The sequence below is a fragment of the Notechis scutatus genome, chromosome 13, assembly GCF_049901735.1.
Source record: "Notechis scutatus isolate UNSWTSFEM ecotype Mainland chromosome 13, rNotScu1.2, whole genome shotgun sequence".
NCBI lineage: Eukaryota > Metazoa > Chordata > Lepidosauria > Squamata > Elapidae > Notechis > Notechis scutatus.
In genome coordinates, this window is record NC_142021.1 from 9,480,209 (window position 1) to 9,504,579 (window position 24,371).

The 24,371-nt window shown below is 43.1% G+C and overlaps 1 protein-coding gene across 7 annotated transcripts in view; it reads right to left on the reverse strand.

Annotated features, from left to right (window-relative positions):
* Window positions 1-6,720: 6,720 nt before the first annotated feature.
* Window positions 6,721-24,371, reverse strand: part of SFSWAP (splicing factor SWAP) — a 96,230-nt gene continuing 78,579 nt past the window's right edge. For all 7 annotated transcript variants that reach the window (XM_087942957.1, XM_087942953.1, XM_087942952.1 and 4 more), the window contains 4 exons: window positions 20,114-20,239; window positions 13,164-13,331; window positions 10,531-10,603; window positions 6,721-7,048 (listed from right to left, as the gene is read on the reverse strand). In XM_087942957.1, coding sequence (XP_087799083.1) covers window positions 6,983-7,048; window positions 10,531-10,603; window positions 13,164-13,331; window positions 20,114-20,239 — 433 coding nt within the window. In that variant the 3' untranslated portion in view covers window positions 6,721-6,982. The remainder of the gene's footprint in view (window positions 7,049-10,530; window positions 10,604-13,163; window positions 13,332-20,113; window positions 20,240-24,371) is intronic.

The window sequence follows — 24,371 nt, forward strand, 5'->3', positions numbered from 1 at the left end:
TTCTGCAAAAAAATGTGTCTTGAATGGGTTTAATATTTGCCTCTAGGCAGCCCTGAGTGAAAAACCTATCTTTTCTCCAACTACTTTAATGGAAATGTATGTGGGTGATTTCAATTATGCCCAGACCCATTCCAACAAATTTATGGTCAGCTAAGTGGTTATTAATATTATATAGAAGTAGCCACTGAAAGCAAAGGCTTTCTATCTTTCGCATACTGTCTCTGTGGTGTGGCAAAACACTTTATTTCAAAAATGGAGACGGAGGAGCCAAAATCCTTGTATAAAAAGTATTGAGAAACATCTCCCACTGTTCATGCCTTCTAGACAAGATGAAAAGCAGTGTTAAGTTTGTTCTTTCTTTTTGCAAAGGAGCAGCCAAGGAAGGATACATACAGGTAGTCCTTGACTTACGAACCACAATTGAGGCCCCAACATTTCTGTTAAGTGAGACATTTGTTACATGAGTTTCATCCTAGTTTGCTACCTTTCTTGCTGCAGTTGTTAAACGAATAACAAGTTGTTAAGTTAGTCACAAGGTTGCTAAGTGAATCCGACTTCCTTGTTGACTTTGCTTGTTAGAAGGGCGCAAAAGGCGGATCGCGTGACTCTGGGACACGGCAACCGTCATAAATACGAGTCAGTTGCCAAGCTTGCCAAGAGTCAACAGCCCCCAGGTCTGGAGGTGGCTGATGAAGAAGAGGAGGAACAGCTGGGTCCAGTGCCTGACGTGCGGATGCGCAGAGGAAAGGAGAGCAGTGGAAATCTATGGGCTGATCCTCGGGACAGAAGAGCCACCGCTGCTAGCAAGGCCCCACCTTAGCTCTGGGGATAAAAGGCAGGGGGCGGAGATGAATAGATGTGGCAGAAAACTATTTATCTTCCAGACAGACAGACCCGTTAGCCTGCAAGAGGAACTTGCATTCCTTTATTTAGGATTCCTAATAAAGGAATCTTTTGAATTCATGTCAGAGGGTTTGTTGTGTTTGGGGAGTTAGGTCAGAGCACAAATGGATGGGATGCGGCTAGGTGGGAAGCCACGATGGGGCTGCACCCCATCATTATCATCACATCGTCATCGCACCAGGAAGTGGGTTCAATAAAGCTCCAATGCTGAATAATGTTGAGACTGAATTAACTCAGTAGTAAAAGTGCCAAATATTTTTAGATCACAAAACGGCGCCTTGCCTATTTTGGCCATTGTCCGGTCCCATAGATCCCTATTGGGACGCTGCCATCTTGGTGAGGAAGAGGCCTGGGTGCCTTCTTTAGTTTATAGCCTTTTTCCTGGTGCCTAACCTATCCTGTACTTTGATTTACCTTCTTGGGAGTGTTAAGTGGGGAAGAGCCATCTGTTTTATCTCCGTTTCAGAGCCTCCAGCAAGCGATGCCCGAGAACAACTTATCGCCTTTTCAGCCTCCGTGTCATGCCCCCGTCATCGGAGCCTGAAACTGCAGGGGAAGATGAGCTGGAACAGGAGCCAACAGAGATCGAAGGGGCGGCTCCGTTGGCTTTGGAGAAAACTGGGGAAGGGAAGGGCTTTTCAGGATCAGAAAGGCTTGTAGACAGGGAGGAGGAGGAGAGACAGAGCTCAGGCGATGAGCAGCAACCACCCCCTCCTGATCCAAGAGCAAGAAGAGAAGAGAGAAGGCGGGAACAACACAGACTGAGACGGCTACTCGGGAGAGCACCCCACTCCTCTCCACAAGGCACACTGGGGACTTAGATGTTAGGAGATGATTGTTGTAGAGCGGCGGTAATAACCTGAGGCAAAACTCGGAGAGAACTTCAACTGTAACTTTATTGCAAGAATAAAGGGTTGTTGCGGCTGTCGAGCTAACAGGGCAGTCAGCTGGCAGCAACAGCTGATGCCGTTTGACAGCTCCTTTTATAGCCGGCTGTCAAACGGCATCAACCAATAGGAACGGTCTGCGTTCCCGCTAGAAACGCGGACTGAAGACTACGGGTTAGTCCATTTACAAACGCTACAATGATGATGGGAGGTGTATTTGTCGGAAACAAGCGTTGAATCTGTGGGAGCCCCGTGTGCACTTGCCAAAGTCTGAAGATTACTGTTCTGGCTTGCCCAGTTTGCCTACTCCGCAGAACCTCTTGCTCTGGTTTACTCTTTTGCTCACCTTGCTAACTGGACTTCTTGCCTTGGTTACCGGTTTACTAATCTGTCTTACTGGACTGCTGGCCCCTGGTTATTGGTTTGCAAACCTTGCTTCCTGGACTACTCGCAGCCAGAGGCTGTTGAAGGTGCGTGTGAGAGCTTTGCTCCAGGACTTGTAGTAAAGGTGGGGACGTTTGGGGGGCAAAGTTGAAACAATAAAGGAGAGTTAAACCTGTTCTCTGGCTGTGTTGCTTCTGCTCCATGTCCCGGATCATCACACTCTGGTTCTCAAAACAACCACACCTGTGGATTGGCTTATTCAACTCCAGACTGAGGAGAGGGGTTTCTAACTGCTTTAACCTAACGGATATGCGCGGGAATCCTCAGATTCTGCTTCCTCTGCATTGCTATCACTTTCCTTCAATAAAAGGCTCCTTTTGAAATGCTAATTGTTTCAAGAGTTCTGCTTTCTTGAACAAGAGAGAAGAGGCAGGCCCTTACAGCAGGGGTGGGATTCTACAGGTTCACACCTATTTGCTAGAACCGGTTGTTAACATTCTAAGCAGTTCAGAGAACCGGTTGTTAGAAGAAATTACTGAACTAATCCTGTAAGGAAGGCAGGAAGAAAACATTCTGGTGTTGCTTACAGAAACTGCCTCTCCGTTAACCCTTATTACATTCTTGGCAGGACTAGACTTCCTGTCTGAGGAACTTCTCTGGAGTTTTTTTTCCTCCTTTGCCGGTACTTTGCTTGTGTGGAGTGACCATTCAAAGTTACAATGGCACTGAAAAAAGGGACATGACTGTTTTTCACTTACGACCGTTGCAGCATCCCCAGTCATGAGGCCAGGCGAGGAGATGCGTGCCTCGATGTGATGTTGAGTTGACCATGCCCAGCCGTCACATGACCACCAAGCCATGCCCATCAACTAAGCCACGCCCACATAACAAGTTGTTGCCTGTGTGAGATTCAGGGATGGGGCCAAGACCATCAGGGAGTGGAATGCTGCCTTTGGAGATTGTGGAAGCTGGCAGCAGTGATGAAGAAGTCCCCAAGGAGCCTGCACCCAGGGCTGCTTGAAGAGCAGCTGCAGCAGTACAGGCGACTCGGGAGTAAGGCTGCAAGGTAATGGCTCCTCCCTTAAGAAATAAAAGCCAGCTGAGAAACCGGAGTTCTTTGCAGGAAGCAAAGAAGTTTTAGCACTCAAGCCTTGTGGATGCTCAGATTATCTTGGTTGGTGTTTGAAAAACTCTTTTGTGTTTGAAATATTTCTTGGCAACTTTATCTCGTGTTCTTGGCAGCCTTGCACAACCTTGGCAAGGCTCGTTCTTATCAGAGACAATTAGTTTGAAACAGCGTTTTAACCGTGAAGGAACGGAATTCGTAAAGAATCATTAAAAGGTTTTTCTGTTACCTCCGCTTGGTGTTTGTTTCCTTGGAACAAGGTTTGGGTCAGAACGACGACTGGACATCATCATATCCATCATGTCTGGAATCGACCACTGTTGCAGCATCCCAAACGTAAGAACTTAGTGGAAATACTTGAATTTTAAGGATAAATCAAATAAGGAACTAAAGATTGAGTTTGTCTCCTGTGACTTTTTGTGCAGTGATCACCCCCATAAAGACTGAGCAGAATGTATTTCTGTGCCTTTTTTCTTTAAAAAGTAATACAAAAAACATTTTGCATTTCACTCTGCGATAAACAAGGCCTTATTATCCGAGGCTAGGAAAATCCCTTCCCAAAACAAGCCAAAAACGGGTTTTTTCATAATGCAACCTGAGGCAATTATGAAGCCGCTCAAGTACAATATGGGGGGAAGCAAAGAAAGTCAGGGAACAAACAGAAATAGTGTAGTTCTCCCCCCTTTTAAATAGGGAACACATTTTAGAGAGAAAACAGCATTAACAGCATCTCTGAGCGCATTCAAACTGCGATGCATTGCGTAGGACGAGAGGAGACAAAAGAAATTGCTCCTTGGGAAAACAATTTGAAAAAAAAAACACCCCTTAAAAGATCTCCGAGATTGATCGTTTTCTTGCAGACGTTTCATTACCAAGCCAGGTGACATAATCAGTGCCTTTGTCAACAAGATTCTTATTTTTTGAAGCTATTTTCCAAGGCACCCGAAGGCCAGCCAAGGAATAATGGACAAGGAGAAAGTCAACCTGGAAATGAGAAATTTTCAAGAACAATCTATCAATGGAACAGAATTTGCCTTCGGAAGCTGTGAGAGCTTCATCACTGGAGGCTTTCAAGAAGAGATTGGGCTGCCATTTGTCAGAAATGGTGTATGGTCTCCTGCTTAGGCAGGGGGTTAGACTAGATGACCTACAAGGTCTCTTCCAACTCCGATTTAATCTGTGAACACATCTGTGAAGGTAAAACCATACTTGAAAAGCTCCAATTGCTTTTTTTGACTCTAGGATATTAACGTTCAGGGTCACCAAATTTTCTTGATGATCCCTTCAATATATCCACGTTTTATTTTGGCAAGAGTTTACTATCAAAATGAAAATTCTCTGAGGAGAGCTTAATTTCCACCTTGCATTGTAAATTGCAAAAATGCACTGCAATTGCCCAACTTCTTGAGCAGTCCATCCAAAGACTGACAGATGATCTCAAGACACAAAAAGGGCTGGAATTCCTCCATACAGACCCACAAGACCACTTGAAAATGCTTCAATTGCAGGCGAGATCTAACAATGGCAAATTTTTCGGCATCGTTGCTAAGAAAATGACAATGGATATAACCCTGAAATCACAAGAATTCATGCTTGCCTGAATGGCCAAGTTTTAAAGTAAAATGCTTGAACCTTTTAAACTGAGGATTTTCTGGAAGTTCTTAATAATACTTTTTAACCTCAAAGTCTCCAGATTTTAAAAAATAAAAGTCTGTAAAATCAAAAGGCTTTTGTCATGCGCTATCTTATAAAACTTTTAAAGGTGGAAACAAGTCATATTCAACATTTTAATCTGGCTCTTGTTCAGAGCTGCCACTTAAAACCCTTTTGATTCCTTTGGGTTTTTTAAAAAAGGTATTGTGCTCCATTCGTACAAACTATAATTATGGGAAATTGGCAAGATTCAGTGCATAATTGCGGTTTACCAGTCGCCATTTATTAAGGCAAGGCAACATCTATAAACTATTAAAACTCCCCTGCTTTTCTGTTTGCAACCCGTTTCTGTTTCTGGATAAAACAGTGCAATGCAGGACAATAATTTTTGAATCAAATAGCTTAACTTTTTTAAAAAAATGTGTCCAAAATCTGGGATCCATGACTCCCGTGGGATTGAAATTGAAAGGATCTTCAGACCGGTTGCGTTGGCAAAATTCTGCAAATTTTTTTGCACCCCCATGTGATTATGATCTCCGACGTGATTTCCCACACACAAAGAGGAAGCCAGCAGGAAATCAAATCCCCTTCCTTTTTCCTTCCTAGGGTCATTCTGTTTTATCGCTTTAGGTAAGGAAGTTATATCTGAAATGATGACCCAACAGATTGTGGCTTTTTCTAGTGTTCTCTAAAGTTAAGAACGAACAGCAATGGTTTTGTGTTTAGTAAAGTGATTGTAAAAATAATAATGTGTCAAGGAAAAATAGGTCAGTGAATTCATTTACTGTTAAATTAAAGAGGCTCCACAAATTAAAACAAACTTGGAAACGGCTCACATTAAATCACCCGTACCCTCCCAATGCCTAAAGCTGGCTGAGATTTTATTATACTAATTTTACTCCTTTATGACTAATTTCAAAATGGATTACGCATGACTCCCTTCTTCCCAAGAGTAATTTCACAAGAGTTCCAGCTGTGGTGTTTCTAGACTTTCAGACCAGCAGCCTAGCCCCAATTCTGGAGTGGTGGATTTGGGATGGAGCGTCCTGGATCCTTTTAGAATTGCCCCACGAAAATTTGGCAGCAAAATGGAAGTCTTCTATGGTATGTTTGTCCTTGCATTTTCAACAAGTATTGCTTCAACAAGTGGATTATTATTATATCCGCCAAGCTCCCAATATATTTTTAATTAGAAGTCCAAATAAATGTGTGTGTGTGTGTGTGTGTGTGTGTGAAAGAGAGAGACAGTCTGCTAACTCATGGCTACAAAAAATGTTGTCTCCTATTTTTTGATAAAGTCAAATAAATTGAGGTTTACCTTTATAGGCAGAACTCTGGTTATCTGAAGGATCCAGAGTTGTTCTTCCAGCAAGGTATTAAGAAGTCTTATTCCAAATCTTGGAATGGTTGTCACCAACTAAATAACTAGCTTTTTTTTCTGACTGGGGGCCATAAAACCCTGCAAGTCAGCTCCCAATTATAGCCTGAAGAATATTAGAAATCTGCTCCCTTTGCCCCTTTTGCATTATTCTCTCCAAGCAAAATCTATACAGCTCAATAAATGCCAGTCCTTCGGCCTAATTTTTTCCCTCCTTTTGCCCGCTGCTTTTATTAGCATTTCCTCGCTTTGTTCTGCTAAATTCAATTTATACCCACTACTTTAGAGGACCCTGATTGAAAAGCGAGGATAAGGTCATCTGAAACAAAGAAAAGGAGTAAAAACAAAACAAAACCCTAAAACAATAACCAACCAATCTCCAGAAAGGCTTTAGCTAATAAAAAGGATTTCTCTGCATATTTATTTGTGTAACACTCTCCGGAATGTCGTATTTACAAATATACAGGCACCGCTTGTTGTAAAATTCTTACTGAGAAACCAATCAGAACATAATTTACAAAGGCTCCCTCTTCCCACAGCTGCTTTTTCCTGCAAAGGAAGTTTTGCAACTCAGCACTGTTGCAAGAAGACTCTTTTCCCCTGCAGCTAACGAGGACTTTCTGTTCCTTCTAGAGCTTCCATCTTTCCGTCTCAAGAGGCACTGGTTGAAATATTTTTAGAAGCTGCAAGCATCGCCCTCACCTTGGCCATAAGATCCTGCACACAAAGGAAGCATAAAGCAAAGTCAGACAGCAGCAAATAACCAAACTAACTATCTGCCGAGGACCTCTTCAACAGCATGTGTATTTCCTTACCACCCAAACCCAAAAATCCCACCTCGCCGAAGAAAGGGAATATCTGTAGCTCAGGGTTGAACTGTGGGCTCCTTGGTGCTCTCTGTACTTGGTGGTTTTCTTGCAGACATTTCCTTACCTAACTAGGGGACATCATCAGTGCTAGAAGGGAGTGGGGTTTGCAGAGTGGAGGAGAAGGAAGAGGACTGTGGGGTCCTTGGTGCTATCTGAGCTTGGCGGTTTTCTTTTAGACATTTCATTACCCAACTAGGTAACATTATCAGTGCTAGGAGAGAGTGAGGTATGCAGAGAGGAGGATGACCGTGGGGTCCTTGGTACTCTCTGAGCTTGGTGGTTTTCTTGCAGACATTTCTTTCCCAACTAGGGGACATCATCAGTGCTAGAAGGGAGTAGGGTTTGCTCTCTGTTTGTACCTCAATACAATGCCTTCAATGAAGGAACTCAGTAAACAACAGCTTAATTAAGGAACCACCAACTACTCCCATCGACAGGGAGCAAACCCCACTTTCTTCTAGCACTGATGATGTTCCTTGATTCGGTAATGAAATGTCTGTAAGATACAAGAGGACCAAGGACTCCTCAAATCCATCTCAATAGAGAAAGTGTAAAAAGGATATATAAGTAACTCCCAGCCTGCTTACAAATTCTCTCAAGGATAACCAGCAGGCAAAAGAAAAAAAAAAGAGAAATATTTTAGGTAAGGGAAGTTTGGTTAGCCGTCTCATCCAATTGCTTGGGATGGCTTGACATTTCTCAAAAGCTGTCTTTTTTTTTAAGGCAACTCCTGAAAAGATCAGACCAGGGGCGAGCGGTGGCTTCAGAGACGCTGCCCCAAAGGGGAACAACTTTGTCAGATCAGAACAATTCCATCAAATCTGCCAATGCACTGTTCTTAAGGTTCTGCATTGCAGGGCGCCTATATCCTTGAATCTCACGGTGCTATCTTAAAAAAATTGGGAATGAGAAGTGTGTTTTCTTTAATCCAGAAAGAAATATTAGGATAGCAGAAAGCTGATTATAATAAATACCGTAAACATTATTTATAAAAACATACAAAGAACGATGGCTGGAACTGAGCTATATCTAGTTTAATGAAAAGAAGGACTGGGGTGACATGATAGCAGTGTTCCAATATTTGAGGGCCTGCCATAAAGAAGAGGGAGTCAACCAAAGCACCTGAAGGAAGGACAAGAAGCAACCAATCAAGGAGAGAAGCAACCTAGAACGCAGGAGGAATTTCCTGGCCAGTGAGAAAAATTAATCAGTGGAACGACTTCCCTCCAGACATTGTGGGTGCTTCAACACTGCAGGTTTTTAAAAAGAAATTGGACAGACCACTTGTCTGAAATAAGTCTAGGGTCTCCCACTCAAGCAGGGGGTTAGGACTAGATGACCTCCAAGGGTTCTGCCATTTTGTAAATAACCGTGCAAAGCAGTTAACCAGCATTGTGTATCAAGACATGATTTGCCCAAATCTCTACATTGTACAGAGAAATGCGGTTCAGCAAATTATGTGAAGGGGTTTGTTGTTGTTGTTTTTGCTGCTGAGCAATCCAGCTTTTGCAACTAAAAGGAAGCAAGAAAATTCAAATGGCTGGTTTCAGGATGCATGGAAATATTTCCTTGGCATTGTCTACGCTGCAAAATTGCTGGCTTCTGTAAGGCCACTCTAGCAAATTTAGCCAACCGGAGGATATCCAAGATTTTAACCACGGCTGTCACTAAAAATTATACAACATTTTGAAAGGCAGAAAAGGATATCAGAACAGGCCATTTCTTGGGCAAAGTTTTCTAAACAAGGAAAGAAATCAAAGCCTATTTTGCATTTCTTTTTCTCAAGAGTGAAAAAGGGAATCTTTTAACTGGGGGTCATTCTCCAAGGTCTGAAGTCAAGACTCCCTTTACAAAGCTCGGCAGCTGGTTTATATCTCACCCTTTCGAAAATAAGCAGCCACTTTCGACAAAAACCCACATTTCCAATCGATTCAGTCATGTGAAGTACCAAAAATCCCTTCTTTCAGAGAGGAAAGGGAACATTCATTCTGTGATCTCGCTTAGGAAAAATGGTGCAAGTTATTAAAATGCATCCATTGCAATGCCTGGAAATTAACATATTAAGAGAAACTCCAAAGCTCGTTTCGAGGTAATCCTACCAAGTCAAATTAAATTTGCAGTAAACCCAAGACAATGGGTTGCTTTGTTTTTTTTTTTAGGAAAGCGAAGCTGAACGGGGTGATTGTTAAAATTATTGTGTGTGTTTTTTTTAACCAGGTTGTGTGAAGGAAAACTGAACACAGGAAAGGGGTTTTTATATGCACTGTGCTTAGTGTGCTGAAGGAAAAATGTGCCTATTTAAGCTATTTTCCAATCCTTTGACCAACCAAGAAACAAAAACCTATAAACACTGTTATTATATCCAAATCTGTAAACGAATCTTATCACAGTTTTTCAGTGTCCTTGTTTTTCTACTGCTGTACCTAACAGCATTAAGATAATTACCTTTAAAGCACTTGATAACTTTAATGAGAAAAAAATGTTACCAAAAAGGCAGGGCGTTGTGGGCTTTGGAATGGACTAGATTAAAAAGTACCCAAATGCCAATCACAATGAGTCAAGAAAGGGAGACAGATGGATCCAAGACTCAAAGGGACTTTTCCCAAAAGGCAACAGGACTTTCTTGTGGTTTTTTTTTTCTAGAAGTGAAGAAGCTTCTTGGATGAGAAGCAAAACGTTTTCAAGGAAAAAAACCCCAGAGTGTCTAGTTGTCTTTTGGAAAAAGCAACTTTGAGACAACCATAACTGGATGATAGAGACTCTCCACAGATGACGGATCTTTTCTCTTTCTCTCTCTCTATCTTGCAAGGACCCAAAAGAAAAGAGATTAAAAGTTTCTCATTGTTGGGAACAGAAAAAAGTTTCTATCTGTAAAAAAATTGGAGAAAAAGATGGATCTGGGACCAGTTTGGGCGGGTGGGGCTAAACCCACTCATTCCTAACCACTTTTTAAATTTTTAATTTATTCACATCCTACCTTTATTATATTCATAATGATTTTTTTTCCAGCTCAGAAAATTCCTCTATATTTCTTCAGTAAAATCTGGGCGTAAACCTAGCCATGATTCATTTAACAATGGCCTTGCTTTAGCAACAGAATTTCTGTTGTGGTTGTGAGCGGAGTACTGCTTGTTCAATCACAAACATTGGCACCAGCGGAGTACTGCTTGTTCAATCACAAACACTGGCACCAAGAGACAACAGAAAGAAACTCCCTCCTCTCACAAAGCACAAACACGCAGCGATCCAATTTTAGGCATCTCCTTTGCAATGTTCAAAGCCCGAACTGTGGTAACTGCGAAGCCTTGGAAAATCCAGAACACGCTTTACCTGAGTGATTTTACTCTGAACGGACGACACAATGGCAGAAGAGATCTGGCCTTCTTTTTCCAGAGGCACTCCCCTAAAAATTTGAGAAGTAAAGAAAAAAAACAACACACAATCAACTGACAGGTAATTAACAGCATACCTGACTTAAGTCTAGCGACTGCAATTAAACATAAAAAACCAGAAGAACGGTGGAGTGAAAGGACTGGAAGGTGGGTTTTTCCATCCTGCCTTTTTTCAGGAAATGACTGCGATTAAGTCTGCCTCTTAAACAACTTGTAAGATCAGTGGGAAAAAAAATATATAAATCAAAAGGAACGAAGCATGTCTACAAAGCACGGACCTCCCCACCCTGCAAAAATCTCATCAGTGGTGCATCCTTAACTAGCAGCTTCTCCACAAATATTCCCATATAATTAATAATTAAAATTAAGCTGCTTCTGCAACATTTGCCGATGACCAGTTTTTCTCACACGAAGCCATGCTGATTTTTTTTTTTTTTGGGGGGAGGAGGCAGAGAAACAATTCCCTTGAATGTCTCCCAAAATAAAGGAGAAAAAGAATAAAAGAAGAAGAAGAAAAAAAAGACACTCCCCCCAACGTTCCTCGGGTTCTCACGAAAACGCAAGAGAATAAAATGAAAAACCCAGCCAGGCAATAAACCTTCAAAGGGGAAATCGGGATGCCACGGGGAGCCAGGAGAACCTTCAAATGGATTTGAGATGTCAGAGGCCTTTGCCTAACTTCAGAGAGATTGCAATGCAATCCAGAGATTTGACAATCTCCCTGCGGGTTTTGACGTCTCGGGTACGGCTGGAACTTTCTTTCCCAACTAGGGACAAAGGTGGGTGGGGAGACACTGAATGGATTCTTGGACGCGGGAAGAGTAGCCAATAGCTCCCACAAACTCTGCCTAGGAGAGATTTGAGCTGCTCTGGGGGGTTTTCCTCTCACTCTGCTGATGCAATGTGCTTAGGCAGGGTCGCTAAGACAGAGAGAGAAATTCAGATTTACCCTGAGGCTCTTCTTCTATCACATTTGCTCCTTCTGGCAGGGTCTTTAAACTACACAATCCAAATCTTTTCCTGATACCCAGTGGTTTTTGTTTTTTTTAAAGGAAATATTTCCATAATTTATCAATTATTAACCTTGCAAGGTAAATATCCTCCAAAGGACCAACCATCCTGACTGTTTTTAATTCATTCTGCCCCCCACAACTGAAACAGCTGAAAGGTATTGTGATGCTTCCCTACTGATACCTGTGATCGATCCCTTCTCCAACTCAAATTGGTGGAGATGGAACCTTGTTGCTCCTGAAAATGAATCTTGCCACAGTCGAATATCAAATTATTATCTACAATCCAAAAAATTGGAGTGGAGATAGTAGAGGCTGTTCAGGGGTAAGAAAACATCTATCTATCCATCCATCCATCTCCCTACCTACATCTCCCTCTCAGTCAGTCTCTTTAATCTGGTTTAGTCTATTTTCACCCACCCACTATCCATCCATCCATCCATCCCTTTCTATCCATACATGCCTGTCTATTTATCTCCCATCTCCATCCATCCATCCATCCATCCATCCATCCATCCATCCTTCTACCCATACATGTCTGTCTGTCTTTTATCTCCCATCTCCATCCATCCAACCTTTCTATCCATACATGTCTGTCTATTTATCTCCCATCTCCATCCATCCATCCATCCATCCATCCATCCATCCATCCATCCATCCATCCATCCATCCTTCTATTTATCTCCCATCTCCATCCATCCAACCTTTCTATCCATACGTCTGTCTATTTATCTCCCATCTCCATCCATCCATCCCTTCTACCCATACACGTCTGTCTGTCTATTTATCTCCCATCTCCATCCATCCATCCCTTCTACCCATACATGTCTGTCTGTCTATTTATCTCCCATCTCCATCCATCCAACCTTTCTATCCATACATGTCTGTCTATTTATCTCCCATCTCCATCCATCCATCCATCCATCCATCCATCCCTTCTACCCATACATGTCTGTCTGTCTATTTATCTCCCATCTCCATCCATCCAACCTTTCTATCCATACATGTCTGTCTGTCTGTATCTATCTATCTCCCTCCCTCCCTCTCTTTACCTCCCTCCCTTTGCAAGTAGAAGCATCACACATAAGATGTTGGTATTTAACTGGAGGTCAGCTGGGTTTTCTTTTCTCTTTTCTGAACAGGAGAGCATTGGGAAAAAAAACAACAACAGCCTGTTTGCCTCGCACTTCAACGCCACCAGCCTAACCCCTCCGCAGAGTTGCACGGAGCGATCTATGCAACCTTGTTCGACTCCTCTTTGATTTTTCACGATGCAGAAGGGCAGTCAAACAGGTAACCAGGTTAAACAACTGCAGCGTGTTGTTGTGATGCTGGAGCATTTGCAATTCCAACATGCTCAATGCCTGCTCCTGTGTCGCCCCCCCCCCCAAAAAAGGTTTGGAGAAGAAAGGGAACCGAGCTTGGATTTTATTTTTATTTTTTGAGGCAGAGAATCAGCAACACCGCCCCCGGGCCACCCACTCCTTTTACCATTATTTACTTTCCCGGTTTGGATTATTTATATGCTCAGCCGGAATGGGGGCTCTTGGGGGCTCATTACCCAGAACGCTCTTGGCTGGATCCTCGACTCTCCACGGGAGAGATGCTGGCCGAGTGACTGGAATTCTTATGGGCGGGTTGTTTCCCCGGCGAGACGGAAGGTGAGTGGGACCTCGCTTTGGACTTGACGTGACAGTGCGACCGCCTCTTCTTCTTTTCGTGCGGGCTTCTGAAAAGGGAAACAGGAACACACAGAACAGTCCTGTTAGACTAAACCAGGGGTGTTGAACTTGACTTCATTGAGGGCTGCATCAGGATTGTGTTTGATCTCGGAGGGCCGGGGTGTGGCAAGGGTGGGCTTGGCACAGGACTTGTGTCGGGGGCACCTGTGGTGGCCAAGTGCTAAGGCACGACTTCCCCAAGACCTACCCACATTCTCATTATAACCCTTCCTTCCTTCCTTCCTTCCTTCCTTCCTTCCTTCCTTCCTTCCTTCTTCCTTCCTTCCTTCCTTCCTTCCCTTCCTTCCCTTCCCTTCCCTTCCCTTCTTTTTCCTTCATTCTCCTTTCTTCTTCCTTCCCCTCTTTCCTTCCTTGCTCCCTTCCCATCTTCCCTTCTTTTTCTTTGCCTTTCCTCTTTCCCTTTCTCCTTTCCTGTCCCTTCTTGCAGGCTCAAATGCAATAAGGGAAACATTCCTCCTTTTGTTTTGATAGCCACCTGCCAGTGAAAATGGAGCTGGGGGGAGCTCTGTTTTTGCTGGCAGAGGGCTATCAAAACAAAATGCTTGCTGTTCTTTGCTGTTTCCAGGCTGGCCCTGTGGGCCTGATCTAAGCACCCCGAGGGCCGGATTCATCTCCTGGGCCTTGAATTTGACACCCCTGGTGTAAAACATGCAATTGCAACAGAGGAAAAGGGGAAACCAACCAACCATACATACGTACAATCCAAGAAATTCTCCCCCCTCCCATTTTCCCAGGCTCAAGAAAGTGGCAGGGTGGAAGCGTCTGGTGCTAATATGACTTCCAGAGCTGACAGTTGTAAACGGAGAACTACCACACTTCTCTCTCAGGGAGAGTCACAAAAATCACGCAGCAGGAAAGGATGTCAGGGATTACACCAGGGGTGTCAAACTCAATTTCATTGAGGGCGATTTAGGGCTGTGCTTGACCTGGCGGGGTGGCGGCGATGGTTGGTCGTGGCTGACTGGTTGAATATGGCCAACTGGGTGGGTGTGGCCAGCTTGATGCCACTCCCCAAATGGCTGGCATGTTTCCTCTTCGCATTGGCTAGACCAGGCCGAAGCGATGTGGGCCGGCCCTTCCATTTTGTCAGGATGGCCCTGTGGGCTGGATCCGACCACATCGCGGCCCTGATCCGGCCCACGGGCCTTGTGTTTGACACCCCTGGATTACATAATCTATCCCTGATTTGTATTGGTAGGAAGAGAGGAAAGAGCCTGGGGTTGGAGTCAAGAGAGGAATCAGCCTGGAATCAGTATGTTGCCACAAATGGTCTAAGAAGTCCAACCCCATTTGAATTCCATTCACCCTTATCTGGAGCTAAGTTGGCACTGATCATTACTTGACTAGATTCTTGTGTGATCAATACATCAAATTCACTGGAACTTAACTGGTTATTCGTGCCCAATATTATTTGATTTTCTAGAGCACTTCAGATAGATGAGCATCCAACCTCTGTCTGAAGTTCTCTAGCAAAGGAGACGTTACCACTTTAGAATATAGAATCATAGGGCTGGAAGGGACCTTGGAGGTCTTCTAGTCCGACCCCCTACTGAAGGCAGGAGACTTTACCATCCCAGTCAAATGCTTCTCTACTCTTATTCTTGAAAACCTCCTGCGATGGAGTACCTACAACTGTAGGAGGCAAGCTATTCCACTGATTAATTATTTTCATTGTCAGGAAATTTACCTTACCTATTATTCTATCCGAATACAGTAGAGTAGAACAGAATAGGAATAGGAATAAGAATAGAATAGAATAGGGTTGGAATGGACTTTGAAGGTCTTCTAGTCCAACCTTCTGCTCAATGCAGGAGACTTTATACTACCCCGGTCAAATGGTTGTCCAGTCTATTTTACAATCCTTGTTTCCTGTCATTTAATTCTCCAGTTCTTTTTTAACCAATGGCTCTTAATCCCCAGAATTACTTAGTTGGGTTAGCCAACACTCGTACAATCAAGATATTCCTCTTACTGTCTGGCCATAACCTCCTCCAATAAAGGAGGATATTTGTAGCTCAGAATTGAAATGAGGAGTCCTTAAACCTAACCCAAATCAGTGCTAGCAATGATGATGTTACTTAGTTTGGGTGATGAAATGTCTGCAAGAAAACCACTAAATTCAGAGAGCACAAAGGACCCCATTGTACATCTAATCTATGCTGAGAGCCTGCAACCAACGCACTGCCCTTCTTCAGAGATAATCTTTTAAAGCTCACCAATATGTAGCCGGTACTTAATATGAGGGTCCCACGCCAGTCCGCGGACCGGTACGGCAACCGGAACAAGCCTTACCGGGCCGCTTTGCCGCCATTTTTTTGGAAAGCTCACCGGGCTGTTTCGTCATAAAAGATGGCGGCGCCCTTTTTCGGTGAGCTTTTAATCTTTTAAAGCTCACCGAAGCGCTTTTCGTCATAAAAGATGGCGGCGCCCAGTGACGCCGGGCGGGCCGCGCGCGCCAGCTGATGTCGGAACCGGGCGCGGCGTAAGGTTGGGGATCCCTGCCCTACAGTGGAAGCTGCCCCGTAAAAACAGCTTTTCTTCTTTTCTTCCCAGCTTGCGTGAGGCTGATTTGACCAGGTAGCCCAACCAGCCATGGCAACTGAAAATGGCTGTTGTTAAAAGGGAGATGTTTTACAGAAAAGCTATCTCATTACAGAAATGAAACAAGGGGATCAGCTAAAAACTTGGCATTCTGCTGAGCTGTTGAGATAACACCAGGCTTTGTGGCTGGGAACATTTCCCCCCAATCAAACAATGTCCAATTCTGTTATCAGCTGCAAACCTTACTCCTTAATCTCCAGTCTCTGCCTTGAGATATAAGGAGGGGAGAAAGTAGATGCTGGCTGAAGGAGGAGGAAAAAGCATTATTTCAGAGGAAAGAGTAGGTGATGCTTCTTATCTGACTCAATCCAGTTTCTTTTTTCTCTAGCAAAGAATATGCCTCTTAGTAGTTTGCTCTGGGAAAGCTTTTACAGGTCTACCATGCTTGATGTCCTTCAACTTCATACTTTAAGTGATGTTGGCACAGCTATGGGCTCACACTGTAGCTCAACGAGCGAGCTTCTGGTTTGAATTCAGAAGAACCACGTTTCATTCCCTCATCTCTTTGGGCATCGGAGAATGATGAGCACCAACTAATGTCCATCTCAAATGTTGGCACAGCTATGGGCTCACACTGTAGCTCAACGAGAGAGCTTCTGGTTTGAATTCAGAAGAACCACGTTTCATTCCCTCATCTCTTTGGACATCGGAGAATGATGAGCACCAACTAATGTCCATCTCAAATGTTGGAAGAGATATGGGCTGACATTGTAGCTCAACGAGCAAGCTTGTGGTTTGAATTCAGAAGAACCAGGTTTCGTTCTCCCCATCTCTTTGGGCATTGGAGAATGATGAGCATCAACTAATGTATGTCCCATCTCAAATTGTCTTCTGGATGGTGGCTATAGTGAAGATGATGAAGTGATTAGAATGCAGCATTGCAGGATAATTGTGCCAACTGCCAGCAGTTTGATTCTCACTGGCTCAAGGTTGACTCAGCCTTCCCTCCGAGGTGGGTAAAATGAAGACCCAGATTGTTGGGGGCAAGAGGCTGGCTCTGTAAAGCACTGTGACACGGTATATAAGTCTAAGGGCTATTGCTATAGCTACACCACTTTCAAAAGAATGAAGATGGGATACATACTGGATAAATGAATAATTATGGAAACCAATTTTAAGTAGGAAAAAAAGATTGAATGAAAAGGAAGAATGGCTCTGCTTCTAACCCCAAACCAGGGCGGACGTGAAGCGCTCAGATCGATGCATGCATCTGTTGGGGTTATTGTGAAAGATTCATTAGTTTTCATCATAGGGATGGAGAAAAGGGGGGGAGGGGGAGAGAGAGAGAAATTCAGCCCGGCTTAATTTACGGCAGGACCTCCCTGCCCTCTGCAAACAAAGGCAGCTCTGACTGGGCTGCACCGAATGAGCCTTGTACTGAGTCTTGATAAATAGAAATCAGCCAATATATCATCCTCGCTCAAGTCAGGACTCTTCTCACATCAAATACCCAAAAGCCCAATGTGCTGTTAACGGTCATCCCGTTTTAAAGTCGCAAGCGCAGAATTTACGGGCCGGCAAAGAATGTTTCGAGCTTGCAAGGGTGGCTATCCTAGAGACACCGATGTTGAGTTGATGCCCTACCTGAGATTAAAGGCTCTTCTTGGGGGAAGGTGTGGATTCCCCCGGGGGCCAAACCAATGCGAGGAGAAATCTGGACCTCTTAATTAATTAAGAATCCCCATGTTCTGATCCAGTTCCCCAAACACCACAAACCCTCTGAAGTTAATGCAAAGGTTTCTTTATTAGCAGCACCAGCAGCCCCGGCAAAAAAATTCTCTCTCAATGCAGGGAGATGAATAGTTGTTTGCCAAACCTATTCCTCTCCACCCCCTGCCTTTTATCCCCAGAGCTAGGGTGGAGTCTCGCTAGCAGCGGTGGCTCTTCCATTCCAAGGACCGGCCCATAGATTTCCACTGCTCTCCTCTCCTCTGCCTTCTGTGCATCCGTGCATCAGGCACTGGACCCAGCTGTTCCTCCTCTTCCTCATCAGCCACCTTCAGACCTGGGGACTGTTGACTCTCCATCTGAGGGCTGAGGGACGGCCCAGGCTCCGGCCCCCTCTCTTCCAGCTCCATTTCCTCTTCCCCCTTGGAGCTCTCAGGTTGCCTTGATGCTGACCCTGACTCCAACGCTTCCTCCTCCTCCTCATCTGATTCGGTTGCTAAGCTACAACACAAGGATGGCTATCCTAGAGACAATGATGTTGAGTTGATGCTCTACTTGAGATTGAAGGTTCTTCCTGGGGGCAGGTGTGGATTCCCTCAGGGGCCAAATCAATGAGAGGAGAAATCTGGCCCTCTTAATGAAGAATCCCCAATTCTTGGGCCATTGAACAGGTAGACTTAAGGGGTGCATTTCCCTGGCTGGTGCTTTATTTATTTATTTATTTGATTTATACTGCCGCCTATTCGCCCATGGCGACTCGAGGCGGCTTACAAAATGTAAAACCAAATTTAAATGTGCATTGGAAAAAAGGCAGACGGAGAACGAGGCACACGCAAATAAGACCAGCACAGATAATCCTCGACTTACAACCTCAACTGAGCCCAACACTACCGTTGCTAAGCAAGACAATTGTTCAGTGAATTTCACCCCATGTTATGAGCTTTCTTGCCACCGCTGTAAAAGTGAATCCCTACACTTGTTAAGTTAGGAACATGGTCGTAAAATGGAATTCACTTCGCGTGTCCAAAGGGCGTAACAGGGGAACACCTAACCCTGGGGTACTGCAACCGTCATAAATACGAAGCGGTGGCCAAGCGTCTGGATTCTGACCATGTTGGATGCTGCAACGGTCATTAAGTGTGAAAAACGAAGTCCCTTTTTTTTCAGTGAAGTTGTAACTTTGAATGGTCACTAAATGAGAGAGATCTAACCTAGAACCAAGGAGAAATTTCCTGACAGTGAGAACAATTAATCAGTGGAAGAGCTTGCCTTCAGAAGCTGTGGGTGCTCCAATACTGTTTTTTTTTTTTAAAAAAAGAAGAAACCGGACAACCATTTGTCTGAATGCCTGAGCAGGGGGTTGGACTAGAAGACCTCCAAGGTCCCTTCCAACTCTGTTATTCTATATTCTGTATAAACTGTTGTAACCTGTACTTCTAACTTGTGGCTGAGAGTATGCCCACCTTGGAAGGAGAGGCGTTAAGATCTCCAGCACGTATCTCGCCACCCTTTTATGAGGATGGATGTAAACGGGTGTGCATTTCTCCGTAGAGAAGGTAGGATGTAAGGACGGCATGCATGCACAGGGAAAGCCACACACCGCATATTTTAAAACCTCGTGCAATGGAGATGGATGGAACTGCCTTGCACCCTCATAAACCTCACCCTCCTTGGGCAGCTTCCTTCTCAATCAGGGCTGTTTGCATTCCTCCTAACCAAAGCCTCCTAAATCAGAGAATAATTCGAGCCATAAAGATGCTGAAAGGCGCCCAACCTCGCTCCTGCGACTTTCTATATATCATTCTCCTGGATTTCGTGGCTGAGTCTACGAGCATTGTCCCTTTTGCTTTCTGGCCAGTTTATATTTGCAATTATTAACAAATTGGGATCCGTGCCCAGAAGCATCTACTGAAAGGATGTTAATAATAATAATAATAATAATAATAATAATAATAATGATGATAATGAATCTCTCGGGTTTATGCCCTTTCGAATCGGGGTCTCAATGCCGCAACCTAATTTCATTGCTCATCTGTAAATGAAAAGGGGTCAGCGAATCGACCATAAAACCTACGGAAGGAAGATAACAGGTTTTTTTTTTTCTAGCCTCTTTAGTAAAATTGATGGAGAAAGCATCCTGAAGAATGTCTGGCCTCCTTTGTTAAAAAACACGTCCTTGTTTATTGAATGCCTCCTTTAACAACCATTTGCAGTGGTGACAGTGATGAAAAAGTAACTTTGCAGCTGACCCTTGCATTTATCACAGGTCTGTAAACCAAAAGAATGGAGGAGATAATACAGTGTGGTTTCACTTTGTGATCGGTTCACTTAATAGCCGTGCTGCCGGCCCCAACTGTGGTCGTTAAATGAGGACTAACTTATGTTTTAAAAGCAAACGGAGAAACTTGATGTGAAGAGCCGGACAAAGCCATGTAATCAAGAAAACCTCAGTGTTCTCATTCTGGAGTAACACAGGTGTGCTGCAAACACAATTGTGTACCTGGAACGGGTGCGTCGTCTGCTGATGCCTGGGCTGTTGCTCACACGATAGGCAGTCGGGACACTCCTTTCTTCCCGATGCCTTTCGGGTGTGTGTGCCCGTCTTCTTGGTGATCTTGAGCGGGACCTGAATGGGCGACAGGGGAAAATTAAATTCACCCTGGAAGGATTTTGAGGATCTTTAGGTTTCTTGATAGGGGCATGCCACAGGATTATCAAAGAGGAGTACAAATTCTGGCAAATCCATATAAAAGGGAAAAAAATGTGGGTTTGTTACAACCTGAATACTGTTAGAAAGAAAGAAAGAAAGAAAGAAAGAAAGAAAGAAAGAAGAAAGAAAGAAAGAAAGAAAGAAAGAAAGAAAGAAAGAAAGAAAGAAAGAAAGATGGAAAGAAGGAAAGAAAGAAAGAGAAAGACAGAAAGAAGTAGAAAGAGAGAAAGAAAGGAAGGAAAGAAGGGAATAAAAAGAAAGAGAATGAAAGAAAGACAAAAAGACACAAAAAGAAAGAAAAGAAAGAAAGAAAAAAAGAAAGAAAGAAAGAAAGAAAGAAAGAAAGAAAGAAAGAAAGAAAGAAAGAAAGAAAGAAAGAAAGAGGAAGGGGAAAAATGAAAGAGAAAGAAGGAAAGAAAAAAGAAATAGAAAGAACGACAGAAGGAAGTAGAAAGAGAGAGGAAGGAAGGGAGGAAGGAAGGGAATAAAAGGAAAGAGAATGAAAGAAAGACAGAAAGACAAACAAAGAAATGAAAGAAAAAAGAAATAGAAAGACAGAAGGAAGTAGAAAGAGAGAAAGGAAGGGAATAAAAAGAAAGAGAACGAAAGACACAAAGACACAAAAAGAAAGAAAAGAAAGAAGAATGAAAGAGAAAAAGAAAGAAAGAAAGAAAGAAAGAAAGAAAGAAAGAAAGAAAGAAAGAAAGAAAGAAAGAAAGAAAGAAAGAAAGAAAGAAAGACATGCAGCACGGGGGAGTGGTTGTCAGTTCCCCGAAGATGCTTTATCCACTCACTTTCCCCCCACCCCCGAATTACTGTTTTTAAAATCCCAAACAAAATAATTCTGTCTTTAAGTGCTTAAAAAGGCAGGACGCAGATTATTAAGTGCTCTCCAGATGCAAAACAAATCATATCAGAACTGATGTTAGCCAAGAGGGTCCATTTTATTTTGTGCAGCAAGCAGGACAACAAAAAGGCCCTCCTTTAGGAAAGGAACCTGGCCTCAGCCCAGCCTTTCCACCGATGATAAGTGCTTAGAACTTGTCAGAGTTTGGAAAGGAAAGTGAGTGATTTTTTTTTTTGAAGCTGCTTAATATCAGAGACCCTTAGCGGTGGCTTCTAAGATTTGCATAGCAATGACTAAAATTCCTAAAAAAAAAACCTCCACTAAATGGCATTAGCTTTGAATACTTGTAAATGTCACGTGCATTTTTCCAGATGCAGATTTGACTATTTTAAAAAATAACTGTGCTAAATGGGGAAAGGTTACTGCCATTCATAGGGAGCTTATATTGATAGATAGATAGATAGATAGATAGATAGATAGATAGATAGATAGATAGATAGATAGATAGATAGATAGATAGATAGATAGATAGATAGATAGATAGATAGATAGATAGATAGATAGATAAAGTGAAATATCACTCACTCATCATCACAAAATCTCCAGAACCGTAAAGCCTACAAACTTGAAATTTGGCCCCTATGTTCCTCTTGGCTTTTAGGTGCTCACTAAGAACTTTTTTTTCTTTAAATGACCATGAAAACATTAATATTTTCTATATTATTATTAACATGCTCTGATGCTAAGGAGTTCTACTCCCCCTCCCCTCAGATTTCTTTCTGAAAAATCTCTTTCCAATGCAAAACACAAGCAGAGGAGAGGAGTTTCAGTTTCAGAGCACCAAGCAGCTTTAGTCCAGAACAGTTGAGCTAAGCCATGCCCAGGCTCCTTGCTGTCTCCTTGCTCACACAGCAAATACTCTTTCAGGTTCCAAACAGCCCTCAACTCTCTCTCACACACTGACAGGACGCTAGCCAGGTGAATACAGATGGATGCTGGTAGGAATCTCATCTGCCATCATCAGGCTTCTGTATTGTGTTCGTCTGACAAACACAATACAGAAGCCTGATGATGGCAGATGAGATTCTGCCGAAACGTTGCTACAACTTTAAAAGCACAACTATAATGACGTGGGAAAATACTCGAACAAAGCTGAATACCATACATGTAAGTACCCGCGAAAACTTAAGAAAACAAATACATACATATACATATACACATACATATATACATATACATACATACATATATATATATATACACATACATACATACATATACATATCCATATCCATACATACATATAAATATACATATATATACATACATACATGGTATTCAGCTTTGTTCGGGTATTTTCCCACGTCATTATAGTTGTGCTTTTCAAGTTGTAGCAACGTTTCGGCAGAATCTCATCTGCCATCATCAGGCTTCTGTATTGTGTTCGTCTGTGAGTCAGACTTTCACAGCCGTTTCTGTTTTAAATTTGGTGCTAGCCTACTGCTGTGCCAGAATGTTTTTTTCTTCATCCTGATTGGTTGGGAGTCTTGGTCTGTGTTTATTGGTCTTGGAGTTTGCTGTGTTCTGCTTGATTGGTGTTTCTAATATCTTCTGTCTGTTTTGTAGCTTTTTTTTTTGTCTTGATTGCCTGGCAACATTGTGTTTCCTGTATTGGAGGCTTTTAGTGCGGCTTGGCTGCGAGTAAACGGACGGCTATCATTTATTAGGAAGCTAGGTTTCATCTGGGTGCCTGGTTGGGGTGTGTTTGAGCTGGAGGTATCAGGGGGGAATCTGTTTGTGCCCAGGTGTTTGCCTGGCTTGTAGTGTGGAGATTTTTTTTGTTTGTGAGTGCAGGTTTCCAATAATTGACAGTCTGGTGGAGTCATCTCTTCTATTCATGCTTTCAGGTCTTTTTTCAATCTCTATGGCTTCTCTGATAATTCTGTAGCTGGGGTTTTCTATAGTGGCTAGGGTTTTGGTGCCACTGAAGTTGATGCTATGACCTGTGGCTTTCATGTGTTGGACTAGTGAGTAAGTGTGTTCCAGCTTTTTTACTGCATTTTTGTGTTCATCCAGGCGGGTACTTATTCTTCTATTGGTCTGTCCAATGTATGTGGCTGGGCATGATGCACAGGGGACTTCATATATGCCTTGGTTTTCCAGGTCAATTTTATCTTTGGGGTTTCTTAGGATGGCTGCTATTTTTCTGTCTGTTTTGAAGGCAGTCTTGATGTGATGCCTGTGTAATATCTTACTGATTTTGTCCGTAGTACCTCTTATGTAGGGCAGGACAGCTGTTCCATAGGTCTGTTTATCTTCTAGGTCTCCATTATGTCTCAGTGTGTTTTTGTGGATCAAGCCAGTGATTATGCTTTTGTGGAAGCCGTTGGCTGTCAGTACTTTAGTCAGGGTGCATAGTTCAGTCTTTATGTGTGTCTTGTCTGCCAGGCGTTTGGTTCTGGCGATTAGTGTTTTGGCCACGGAGTTTATTTGTGCTGGGTGGTGGTGGGATTGGGCATTGAGGTAGCGGTTGGTGTGTGTTTTCTTCTGGTATATGGTGTGTCCTAGTGTGCCATCTGTTTTTTCTGTAGATTAGTACATCTAGGAATGGTAGTTGTTTGTTTGTTTGTTTCCGTTTCCATGGTGAATTTGATTTTGGGGTGTGTGCTATTTAGGTGTGTTAGGAAATTGTTTAGGTTTTCTTTTCCATGGGGCCAAATGACAAATGTGTCATCGATGTATCTTAACCATAGTTTGGGTTTGAGGGTGGCATTAGCTAGGGCTCTGGATTCGAATTCTTCCATGAACAGGTTTGCAATAACGGGTGACAGTGGTGATCCCATAGGGGCTCCTTCAATTTGCTTGTATCTTTGTCCTTTGTATATGAAATATGTGTTGGTTAAGCAGTGTTCTGCTAGTTCCATGAGGTGTTTAGCTGGTTGGTATTTATTTTTGATGATTTCAAGAGTTTCTTTTATCGGGACTTGAGTGAATAGTGAAACCACGTCGAAACTTACAAGCAGATCTTCTTGTTCCACGTGTAGATCTTTGATCATTTCCAAGAGGTGGTATGAGTTTTGTACATGTGAAGCTGCTGCTTCAGCATGGGGCTGTAGCTGCTTTGCTAAGTGTTTAGCTAGGTTTTGTAGTGGTGCTCCTCTGGAGCTGACTATGGGTCTGAGAGGTATGCCTTCTTTGTGT